General features: G+C 33.9%; 1 protein-coding gene across 1 annotated transcript; it reads right to left on the bottom strand.

Annotated features, from left to right (window-relative positions):
- Positions 1 to 10,100: 10,100 nt before the first annotated feature.
- Positions 10,101 to 10,871, bottom strand: LOC110110087. The gene has a single exon (XM_020841394.1). It carries the CDS (start codon positions 10,869 to 10,871, stop codon positions 10,101 to 10,103), a length of 771 nt encoding a protein of 256 aa, XP_020697053.1.
- Between the last annotated feature and the right edge of the window lie 2,482 nt (positions 10,872 to 13,353).

The following is a 13,353-nucleotide window of genomic DNA, read 5'->3' as shown; positions in this document are numbered from 1 at the left end:
AAGGGTGTATGCTTGCTTGTTGACCATGCACAAACACACTAAAGGGAGTGAGATCTAGTCAAATCCAGAAGATCAAGTTTGTAACTAATCATACTGGATGATTTTGAAACGTCCAGAATGATCCTTTATGATCTTAGAAAATAGCTGCCAATGCTAATTTAGGCAATATTTTAAGATTTAATTTTTGTTCTAATCATCCTAGATGATCTGGATTGTCTAGGATGATCAATACAAATCGTGCCTAAATTGATCCAGTGATTAGGGGATTAATTATGGTTAATTTTTTTAATCCAATCATCCAAGACGATCTGTATATCATACAGGATGATGTTTGCTAACATACATGATTTTCCTAAACCGACTAAGCTTAAATACCATAAATTTTCTTCTAATCGTTCTAGATGATCCACAATATCATCCTAGATGATCTATACATTTTGTACTAATTGTTCTGGACTCCAAATATCATCTAGGACTATCAGGTCAAATTCTGCACATTATACAGGACGATCTTACTATCATCCAGGATGATTCTAGACACCGAAATTGAATTTTAGGGTTTTTTGAAGCCCTCTTTTTAAGCACATCATAAAGGATGATCCTGTGATCGTCCTGGATGATATTTAGCATCGAAATTGAGTTTTTAGGATTTTTTGAAGCCCTCTTTTTAAGCATATTATACGGGATTATTTAATGATTATCCTAGATAATAATGTCAGTTTGGGGCATTTAAGAGCCTTTTTGGAGCTCTTCTATTTAAGCTTTGTCAGGGAACTTGATATGTGTCTTTGGTAGCCATTGAAGCATCATTCTTCTGGAGGAAACGTGAAGAGAGAGCTTGAAAGGGAGAGAGGAAAGGGTGGAGTTTGAGAGAGGTGGTTTCAAGGGTGTGTGGAGGCGGTTCCACACGGTTGCTCTGGCGATCTTGCATCTTAGTACCATCAAATTCAAGGCACATCTTGAGGGAAGTTTTGGGAAGAAGAAGATCTCTTTGGTGTCAAAGGGATCGGCTACTCCGCCGCACCGGGGAAGGTAGAAGTGATTTTGTAAGGGCTTCTCTGCCTAGCTCTGGGGGCTAAAGGAGAGACACTAGTTTTAGTACAATACTCGAAGGCTGCCTCCGAGGAGTGGACTTAGGTCAAGGTTTGACCGAATACCTATAAATCTAGTTTGTTCTTTCCTTTATTATTTCCGCATTTAATTTCCCCACTTTGATTTTTTTTGTGGTGAATTCTGGATTGGTTTGCCTTTGTGTTTTGATTGAAAAGATATTTTTTTAAATATCCTTTTACCCTCCTTCTTAGTTAGCCTCAGGCTAGTTCATAAGGGATTAACATCCCTAATGAACTTTCAAGAGGATGTTTTTGTTGAGCAACCTCAGGGTTTTGAAGATTTTATATTCCCTAATCATGTGTTTAAATTAAAAAAGGCATTGTATGAACTTAAATAGACACTTGGTGCTTGGTATGAGAGGTTAAGTACTTTCCTATTAGAAAGGTCTTTTGTGAAAGGAAGTGTGGATACCACTCTCTTTTTAAAGAGAATAGGAGATGAAACACTCATCGTTAAAATTTATGTTGAAGATATATTTTTTAGATCTACAAATAAAAATCTTTGTGGTGATTTTTCAAAAATAAGGAGTAGTGAATTTGAGATGAGTTTAATGGGAGATTTGAGTTTTTTTTTTTTTTTTTTTATTTAGCATAAAAAATTGTGGAAGGAATATTTCTTAGTTAGTCAAAATATATTAAGGACATCCTCAAGAAATATGAGATGGATAATGCTAAACTAGTGACTTCACCAATGAGTTCCTCAGTTCAATTAGGTAAGGATCCTAAGGAAAAACATGTTAATCAAAAGAAATTTAGAGGAATAATTAGATCATTGCTTTACTTGACTACTAGCAGACTAGATATAATGTTCAATGTTTATTTGTGTTCTAGATTTTAATTTAATTCAATTTGACAGTAGTAAAAATAATTTTGAGATATCTTTTAGGAACTCAAAACTTAGGATTTGGTATTATAAGCACATCTCTTAGTTTGAAATAATTGGAAATTCTGATTCTGATTTTGTTGTATGTAGGGCGGATAAAAAAAGTACATCTAGAACTTATCAATTTATAGGAAATTCTTTAGTTTCTTGATCCAGAAGGAAATAAAATTTAGTAGCCCTATCTATTGCTAAAATAAAATACATTTTCTTAGCTAGTTGTGTGGCACAAGTACTTTGGTTAAAATAATAATTGATTGACTTAGAATTTTTTATTAGAATAATTCCAATTTTCTATGATAATACTAGGGTCATTTGCATTTCAAAGAATTCTTTTCAACCTTCTAGAAGAAAGCATATAGATACAAAGCATCACTTCATTAGAGATCATGTAGCTAAGAGAGAAATTCAATTGCATCATGTTGATATGAAAAATCAACTTGCAGACATTTTCAAAAAACCATTACCTTTGACACATTTAGCATCTTAAAAACTAGTTTAGGTGTGATTGAACTTAATGCCTAAATTAAAATTCTACAAACTTGATTTCTTGTGAATTTGTGTTTTTTTTAGTTTGCCTCTATTTATTTATATTATTTGCTTTTATCTGTTTAGTTTTGTATTTTTTATTTTGTTTTTAATTTTATTGGAATCATGTTATTTGATGTAAGGTGATTAATTTTGAGAAGATTATTTTTTTTCGTGTCTTATTTTCTAAGCATTTTTTTTGTACTATACAAAATATTTTGTCATGTATGAATTTTATAGCTTGTACATGATAGGTTTCTGAGTTGAGCACATGAAACTCAATTTTTCATAGGGTTCGTAATGTATAATGATATCATCATACTGTATGATATGTACAGTTTCATCTATATGAGTGGGGACAATTTTGCAGTTAGGTCAGTTATTAAATACAGATCATTCGTATAAAATTGTATTTTGTTTCTTTAAATAAAAGTATATTTGGAAACATTTTTCTTCGTTTTCTTAAATGTTGCAAAACTACCTTTAGAACTGGTATGGATGAAAATTTTCTTTTTATAGATTGCGATGATGCCTACTTTAGGTATTATGCTGTTGAAATCACCCCATCTTGACTTCTAATATATAGTGATATTCTTTTCTCTGTCATGCCCTTATTTGCATCAACTCAACTTTCATTTATCCTAACTCTCATATATACATACCATAAAGAAACATTTCAGTTCTTTTGGCCAACATAAAAGTTAATCATGATCACGTAAGAATTACTTCCTATGTCTTTCAATATTGTGTCAAAATCATAAATAAAGATTTAGGTAACTTTCACCATTTAAGAACCTAAGGGATTAGGGCACATACTTAAACCTCTAGAGCCGATTTTGATTGTTCCGAAATTAATAAAACTCTTTGTGGTGTCACTCAAGTGAGTCATTTGGCTAGAATTTACACTTTGAATTAAAATGCCCAGATTATCCAGCTTTTTTTAAGAACTTCTATCATTCCAAAAGCTGGTGAATGAATTAACTTGACTGCTCTTTTGCCCGTAGTCACCTACTTTTTAAAGACTAAAAAACCATTTGATGAAGCCAAACTGATCATGGACTATATTTATAATCTTTTTTAAATTTGACATCCTCATGATAAAAGGAAGAAAAAAATGGCTTTAGGGCATCTAGTTGTTTATATCCTAGAAAAGAAGTATAATCTCATTCATCTTGAACCTCCTACTAAACTACCTACTTACTTACTGGTGCCTCTTTTTAGGCTCTTTTTGGGAGGGATCAAAGCTCTGAGGAAGATGATACTGAGGAAAAAGGGGGAGCTCCTGCTATATCACCTGAACCTTATCCTGGACCTGACATAAACTACTACAACGAAATGGTCTAGCGCTTTGATCGATTGGAAACTCATTTTGATCAACGCTTTACTTAAATTGAGAATCTCCTTAACTAGTAGGATGCTCAATGCAATGAAGATATGGGGTGGATACGAGGACAATTCGACTTTGTGAACATGAATGTAGCTACAATCAGTAGTTATTTTTAAATCTTCAATCCACCTCCTCCTCTAGAACAAAGCCCCTCGAATTTTTAGATGTACTTCTATGTTGTTGCTGCTTATGAGTTTTTGTGTTTGCTATTATGATGTTTCTTTTTTAGATTAGAGTTTTCATGTATTGAGATGATGTTATACTGATGATGATATGTGAGATGATGTCAAGTTATGTTATCTTTGAATATCAATGAAATAATGAAATATTTTTTTCACTTGCATTGAATATCATTTCATGAAATGTTTATATTTTTGATGAAAAATCTTTTGTATTTGATCATTGGGATGGATTCACAATTACTTTGTTATACGAATTAATTTTCTTACAAAAATTTAAATTAAATTATTATTGGATGTAGACAATGAGATCAATTTTATGTTCTTATAGATAAACATATCTAAGCTATAATTATTACAAGATTGATGTATTATTTTTTTTTTATGTTTTTTTCAATATATTTATCATTGTTATTAGTGAAATTGGAATTTAAATTACTGATATTGGAAATATCCAAAAATAAAAAAAGGGAAATGCATAAAGTGTGCAAAAATAAAAAAGATGTACAATGGTTCGCAATGTGAAAAGAGGCACAAAATTAGTCCAAATAGAAAAGATGCACAAAGTGTGCAACAAATTTTTAAAAAGATGTGTAATATCACCAATTGAAAATAATTATATTATTTTTTCCTTTATCATTCTATGTTTAGTATAAATCCATCTAATTAACAATCATATTCACTATTAAATTTGAAATTAATTAATCTTTATTTCATCTTTTTTGCAACAATCATTTTTATTTAATCTGTCTAGCATAAACATTGAACATGGTTGAGTTTTATTACCTTTGTTGTTCTTTGATTTAAAATTTTGAAAATTTTCTTTTTAGTATTATAAAATTATTATTGCATTTGAAATTGGTTTAAAATCTTTTTCTTCATTAACTCTTATTATTTTTCTATAGAAATCTTTTATTTCAAGATGTACTTACCTTTTTGTTATTGTCAAAAGGGGGAGTCATAATATTTTTTTATGGTTGTTATTTCATGATTAATGTATGTGTGTTATGTATGTTTTGATTGTTTGAATGTTTGTGTTCGTGTTTTAATGTTCATGTTTGTGTTTTTGTTTGAGTTATTTTTTATTTTAAAAGTTGTTGTTTGTTGCGTCGTTTTAATTTTTAGGTTTTTGTTTTTGATGTTAATGGGAACCACTTGATTTAAATTGATCATTCACTTGGGGGGAGCTAAGGAGAAAATATATTTTAAATGTTAAATCAAACACTAATTATTTTGGCATTATCAAAAAGAGGGAGATTGTTGCAACTTAGTTTTCATAACTATGTTTTCATATCATGTATGTTTTTAATGATTCCAAAATATTATTGTATTGATTACTGTTTCTCCTAACATATTAGAAATATTGCTTTTGTTGTTTGTTTGTACTAATATTTTAGAGAAATCATAGTCCAAACTACTGAAGACTTCAAGACAGATTAGATTAGGGTTTATTGTAATTGGAGTATGTACTTTGTATATTTTTTGTGTCTGAAAGAGTGTAATTTTAATTGGGTAATTGTGCACACACATAATAGGGGAATGTAAAAAATTATACATTTTTAAAACTAATCATACTTTATGATCTTAGGTTCGTACGGGATGATTTGTCCTAATTGTTCCTCCATAACAGAGTTAATCAAATCATGCATTAAAAATTTTCTAAGTCCTCTTTGTCTATATGAAGTTACATTCGTACAGTCGATGTCCAGAGTACGAAATTTACAAACACAAGTTCATCCTGAATAAACACATTTTTTTTAGAATGGATCATACTGTACGATCATATGTTCATACAAACGACTTCATGAGTACGAAATTGGTGTGTTCCAGTTTATCCATTCGAACAGGTAAACTTTTTGAACTGATTGTAAGGTACCATCTTATGTTTATACAAATGACATCCATAGTGTGAAATGAAGCCTTCCATTTTTGTACTGAATGAAGCATGATTTGGTTAAATAATTTCATACTGTACGATATGTGGTTCATACAGTAAATTAGCCAGAGAATAAAATCAGTTCTTATAGAATCATAACAGATGATCTGGTTCAACTTTTGAACTGATCATACTATACGATGGTAGTTCGTACAAACGACTGCCAGAGTACGAAACCAATTAGTGCAAGATCGTACGAGTAATTTTAGAACTGATCGTGTGTATGATATGCGATCGTACTATATGATCATGGATGGTCAAATTGAAATTTTTAGTTTTCTGGGTGGTTTTTCATTTCTTTCATATATAAGGTCCTAAAAAATAACTGTCTAAAGAATCTTCTTCATATTTTTTTGAGAGCAAGTATAAGAGTGCCTTAGGAGTGTGGATTAAGAGATATTGCAAGTGGAATTTATGAAGGGTTCAAAATGTTGCCCAAAGATAAGGATCACTTTGTAAGTTTGTCAAATCTCTTCCTTACTTTTTTGTAGACACTCAAGAAAAGATTTTTGGAGAAGACCCAGTTCTCTATTGACACCACGAGGGAGTGAAAGGATACCAGTTCTCTACCAACATCAGAAGCATATGAAAGCATGACGGTTCTCTTCCGACACTTGGAGAGTGTGAAAGGATGACAGTTCTCTGCCGACACTTGGATTGTGTAAAAGGATGATGGTACTCTGCCACACAGGGGATTGGTGGAAGATAGGTTAATTGTAATGGCTTCTCTGTCTTATTGTTGGAGAAAAAGGAGAGTCACTTTGGTCTAGTGCAATTCCTGAAGAGGGAGTCTTCAGGAAGTGGATGTAGGTCTAGTTAGATTGAACCACTACAAATTTCTATGTTCCTTTATTTTAGTTTTAGTTTTTATTGCACTTTTTATTTTCTGCATTTTAATTTTGTGGTTGAATAGTTTATTTGAATCTAGTAAAAAAATAGTATGTTTAAAATCTAGTAAAAAGGCCAAATTTTCATCAATTAATCTACTAACCTTCCAGCTCTTGACCGAATTTTGAAGCATTTTAATGATATTGAAGTTTTCTCCTTCGATGATAACACCTTGCACTTCGAACATCCAATCCTGGACCACATTTTTTAGATACAAAATAGCTAATAATTCTATCTGAGCCACATCCCAGTGCAATAACTGAGTTCCAAAAGCATGCATAAATCTTCCTTTCTCGTCCCTAGCAACACCACCAATTCCAGCTACATTATTCCTCTTAAGAGCTGCATCTACATTTAGCTTTATCCACCCGGGAGGAGGGGGATGCCAAGGATAAAATAGCAAATGCTGGTTAGCATCCCAGTATTCTGGTTGGAGATTTAAAAAATTACTCCTAACAGCAAAGGAGACAGCATTAGCAACAATGGAATTGTCGGACTCTTTATTTTCACCATGCACCAATCTGCACCTACTCTTCCAACCAAGACATACTATTGTACAAAAATGTTTGCAATGAGAGCATTTTTCCCTACAAACCTCTGAAGTCCTTCTAGACATTCAACAAAGCTGTCAAAAACCGAAACCTTAAATCCCCAGTTATTCAGTAACGATACCACCTTCCGGAATTTAAAACATCTCCCAATTATATGGTTGTTATCCTCTTCATCATCACATCCCCTCAAACACCCAGGAAAGGTGCTTAACCTTCTGCTCACTAGAAAGGTATTATATGGAATGGAATTATTACAAAGTATCCACCAAAAAAGTTTAATTTTCGGTTTTAACTTAAGTTTCTTCATCCAATTCCAATGAGCAATCTTCTCCTCATGAACTATAGCAGCTTCAAAAGACATTGCAGTAATGGATTTCCCAAAAACTTTACCATTTAATTCCAATTGATCTGAATCCTTGCTGTCCATAATTGGAACTTTTGCAATGAGATTGATCAGCTGCTCTCCAAAAACCATTTTCAGTTTATCCAAATTCCAATGGCCATTAGTAATAAAAGAGCTAAGATTGAAATACGAATTACCCTGTATATTAACAAATGTAGGCCAGTTAGCAATGCATTTGTCCAAGATCCATGAGTCATACAACCAATTGATAGATTTCCCATTTGAAACACTCCATCTAACAATGTTTCTAAGATATTTAGCTCCCATAGTAATAATTTTTCAAGTAGGTGAACACCCAATCTTCACTGTGGCAGGCCACACATCTTCTCCATATTTTTCTCTCAAAATTTGATTAAATAATGAGTTCGGTCTTAGGAAAAAATTCCAAGCAAACTTGGCCAGGAGGGGACCAATCTTAGAAACTACTGAGAATAAGCCTCTACCACCTTCATTTTTATGCTTACATAGTAATTTCCAAGATGCATAATGTAGACCAGCATTACCATTATTCTTACTCCATAAGAACCCTCTAGACATCTCTCAAACTCCTTTAAAATGCTCAATGGAACTAGGGAAAGAGGTGATAAAAACAAAGGTAATGATAAGAAAGAAAATTTAACTAAGACCAATCTACCTTCAAACGAAATGCTTTTCTTTCCCCATGTATTCAATTAATTAGCAGCCGACTCTAATAAATTCTGGAAATCTGATGCCCCCAACCTTAACAAAGTCATTTTCACACCAAGATAACTAATTTCCTTTACCTGCTTGAAATTGAAATGTTTTACAACTTTCTTCTGAATTCTTTTATTGGTATGCTTACCAAAAAGAACCATGGACTTAGAGTTATTCACCTTCTGACCCGTCCAATCACAGTAATTGGAAATTATACTCTTCAATTAATTAACTTCCTTAATCTTGGCCTCCGAGAATATTAAGATATCATCCGCATAGAGTAAGTGAGATACATTTGGAGCTAACCGAGAAATAGAAACACCCATACCACTCCTTAAACATAAGGCATCACATAAGATTTTAGAGCATAAAATGAATAAAAAGGGGGATAAAGGGCCCCCTTGCCTAAATCCACATTCTCCTTCAATCCAACTAGTTTTTCTCCCATTAATCAAAATACAATACTTGGGATTAAGAACACATTGCAATAAGAGCTCCATAAATTTATTAGGAAATTTAAAATGATAAAGAACTTGCCTTAAAGTTTGCCATCCCATACTATCATAAGCCTGCTCCATGTCCAATTTAATTGCTAGCAATCCACTTCTAGATTTGGACCATATGAACTTGTTAAAAACCTCCTGAGCCAATAGCACATGATAAGACAATGATCGGCCTTTTACAAAAGCCGCTTGATCCACTGAAATGACCTTATGAATAAGTTTTTCCAATCTATTTAAAAGCATTTTAGCAATGATTTTATATATAGTCATACAAAGACTAATAGGCCGGAAGTTAGCAGGCTCTTGAGGACATTTAATTTTTGGAATTAATACAATCAAGGTCTCTTTCCAAGATCGATCCATAACACCAGTTGACAAGAAATGTGTAACCATAGTCCATACATCTTCTTTAATCACATTCCAAAAATCCTTAATGAAAGAGAATGTAATCCCATCTAATCCCGGAGAGATGTTTTTCTCAGAATTCTCCACGACCACCTGAAGTTCATCCCTTGTAAACTCAGCATCAAGCATAATTTGGTCAACATTACTAATGCAGCAGACAGATTCGGCCATCCATCCATTGAGCAATTTCTCTGTTGCCATTTCAACTTGAAAAAATCTAAAAAAAGTTCTCTAGATCACAGCTTCATCTTTCGATACCACACCTTTCGTAGTCTTGATATGACTAATCTAGTTATTACTCTGTCTTGCATTCGTAAAAGCATGAAAAGAAGACGAATTACAATCACCTTTATCCATCCACCTTGCTTTAGCTCTTTGTTTCCACCAAGTGTTGAGGCGAGCCAAAGTAATCTTGAGTTTATTGATTTTAAATCTCAAAAGATGCAATCTTTCAAAAGAGATCCAACCTTTCGACTCCTCCAATTGGATTTCCAGAATATCATTCTTCAACTTGTCCCTTAATAGATTCAGATTTCTGTGTTTCTCCTTACTCCAGAAAAAGAGTGCTCTTAAAGCTCTCTTAAACTTTAAATTGAGAATAGAGGTCGGGTCACCCATGCTTTTTTTCACCCAGATTTTTCTTACTAAGGATGCTACACCATGATAAGAAACCCATACTTCTTCATATCAGATATCTTTTTAACAAACTCCACCGGTTTGAAAATATCCAACAGTATAGGACAATGGTCCGAAGCTATACGAGACAAGTGTTTAACTAGAGCAAGATGTATGATGTTTAGAGCCGAGGAAATAATAAAACATCTATCTAACTTCTCCAAGATTCGAGTACTTTCGGATTTATTATTACACCAAGTGAATCTTGGCCCCATTGATCTAACCTCATGAAGATCGTTATTAATCATGAAACTATGAAAATCCTTGGAAGCTTGAGTCAAGCTGAACTTCTTCCCTCCTCTTTTCTCATCTTGGTAAAGTACACAGTTGAAATCTCCTCCTACCCCCATAGGTAGATCACCTGAACAATGCCTTTCAAGACTGTACCATAGCAACTTCCTTTCGAAAGCATTAGTACTGCCATAAACAGAAGCTACAACCCAACTACCTTTACCGAGAACCTCCAATTTACCCACAACCATTTGGGAGGAAACCTCAATAACTGAAAAATCAGCTAAATCTTTCCTCCATAACACCATTAAACCTCCTGAATGTTTGGCCGCAGGAACCACAAAAAAACTCCAATTGTTGCCCAAAATTTTCAAAATTTGACTATTATCAAGAGAACTAATCTTGGTCTCCAACAAACCGACAAAGAACACCCTATGATCCTTGATCACCTCCTTAAGATATAGAGTAGCCTCAACTTTCTTGGTTCCTCTACAATTCCAAAATTGCAAAGAAGTCATCGTTTAAAGATGGGGGAAGGACCCCAAACCTTTTTTGTTTTTCCACTTTCTCCCTTTCTAATGAGGAAAGATATTACCCGAACCAAGGGATTTAAGCTCTTTAATCATCTTAGCTTTCTTTTCATAAGAGTGACTTCCAACAAAAGTCAAATTTGAAAAAGATTGTTCCTTATCTATCTTCTGCATAGTCCCTGGCTGAAGCTCTTCACACTTATCCTTGACACATAAATTGAAGCTATTAAAAGTATCTAGGATTTCTCCTTCCTCTGCACCTCCCCTCTCTTCATAATCAAATGTCTTCAGGTTGCTTGCCACCTCCAAATAAAATAAAGCACCAAATTTATTATTAATTTCAACATCAAAATTAACCTCTGTTCCATCTCCTTGTTTGGCTCCTGGAATGACTTCCGTAGATGGAATATCTATCTCAATTACTTCATTCAAAGCAACTTTAGGTAAAAGAGTATCTTCAATAACAACAGCTAGCTTATTACCTAATTTATTAACATCCAAATTATCCATATTCTTTTGATTAGAAATACCAATCTTAGGAATAAACATCTTCTTCATTGGGGCAGAATATTTTTTATTAAAAAATCTTCTATTATTAATAACTTTTTTAAATCTTTTTTTACCATGTTTAACAAGTGTCTAGGATTCATTATCCACTTTTCCCCAAACATTAAGTGAATTAGCACCAGCATTAAGAGGATCCCGACCACCATTCACCACTGCAGGCTGTACATTATTGGAACCAGCTTCCACCTTGTTCTTCAAATCAACACAAGCATTAACAGCATGCCCAACCTTTCCACATTCAGCACAGATTTTTTAAACCCCTTCATACTCCACCTTCTGAAAGAAATTCCCGTCAATCCTTCCACCCATACACCTTCAGGAAGTTTCAAATCTAGAGGAATGCACACACTAACCTGAGCAAACTCCCTCCTGCTCCACTGGAACATGTTCCCATCTAGAAGATACGGTTTGGCTACCAGAGAAGCTATTCTACAAATGTTGACCTCATCCCAGCATTGAAGGGGTATGTTTGGCAATCTAATCCACACAGGAGATGAAATGCCTTTAAGAGATGTAGGATTGAAATTGGCTAACCATTTGTCCAATCCGACCACCTGACCTCTAACCCGCCTAGGGCCACCTGAAATAACATTCTCTACAGCTATAGAATCTTTGAAAGAGCACAGAATCCAACTAAGACCCAATCTAGCGATGTGGAATTTCCCAAACTTATCCCACTGTCTTCTTAATTCTATGCTTACCACGTGGAATGGAATATTATCACCAAAATTCTTAATAACAATAGTATTTTCTAACTTTTTGGCATATTCCAATTCCTTCTCCACCTGGAGAATCACCACTTTACCATCTTTAGATAAAAAAGAATCCAGTTCCAGGTTATTTACATTCACGTTCGATTTTCTGCTCCACGCCGATTGTAACCGCACATTGCTATCCTTATTCACTGATGAAGCTGCATTTGTAAAAATAGCTCCTAGACCTCCTTCAGGATAAACATCACTCTTCTTCTGAGACAAAACCTCATCCACATTGATTACATCCCGTGTATTATTGTCCACCGAATCATTTATGTAAAAGTCTCATTTAATCAGTGACGACGGCAAAGATTTTGTACTAAAACTATTGTTAGAATATGTCCTCAATATAACAGATGACTAGTCTTCTAAATTCAGACCACCAATAACATTTTCCTTCACACCCAGAATTGGCGAAACCTTCAAGTTATTCAGACAATCCTCCTTGACAACATCCTTTCCTTTGCCAGGAACCAGAATGGGTATCTTCTTTTTATCCAAAATTTCACCCTCGTTAATAATCAGCTGTTTTTCCTTAAAACCTTTGAAGTTCTGGTTGAACCCCTCCAAAACTTTAGAAGCCCCATTAAAAACCTCAGAAGAATCAAGAATCGGTACAGCCAAACCTTTTATGTAATTCTTCCTAGCTTCCGTAAGGAGGAGACCTCTTTGCTCCACCAACGTCCCTCCGGTCCACCGGAGTTCCAGCCAATCGCCGGACAAAACAGCCGCTAAAAATAAGAACCGCCAAAATAGAAATTTGAAATCCCAGCCTTTCTCACACTAACTTCCTCACACTAACTTTCTCACACTAACTTTCTCACACTAACTTTCTCCATAGTTTTCTAAATTGCACTTTCTCCCAGTTTTTTAATTTACTAATTCACCCACCCTCTTGGTTAGCATTGGGACATTTGTAATACGTCTAACAACCTATTCGAACTCTCAACATTTATTTTTACCTTTCTTTTATGAATTGTATTATTCTTGTGAGGTTCTCACCATTATGTGAGGTAGTTTCTTTATAGTGTCAGGAAGATTTGGCTATTGTAACTTTTTAGGTTATTATTTAAATTCTAGTTTAGGGTTGGACAAGGTGTGGAGTAAGCCAATTTTTGATTTGGTCTGATCCAAGTAAAAATTCTTTG

This window comes from Dendrobium catenatum, unplaced genomic scaffold (genome assembly GCF_001605985.2).
Source record: "Dendrobium catenatum unplaced genomic scaffold, ASM160598v2 fragScaff_scaffold_227, whole genome shotgun sequence".
Taxonomy (NCBI): Eukaryota; Viridiplantae; Streptophyta; class Magnoliopsida; order Asparagales; family Orchidaceae; genus Dendrobium; species Dendrobium catenatum.
Note: the sequence above shows the minus strand (reverse complement) of the source record. Positions and strands in the feature narration are given on the sequence as shown.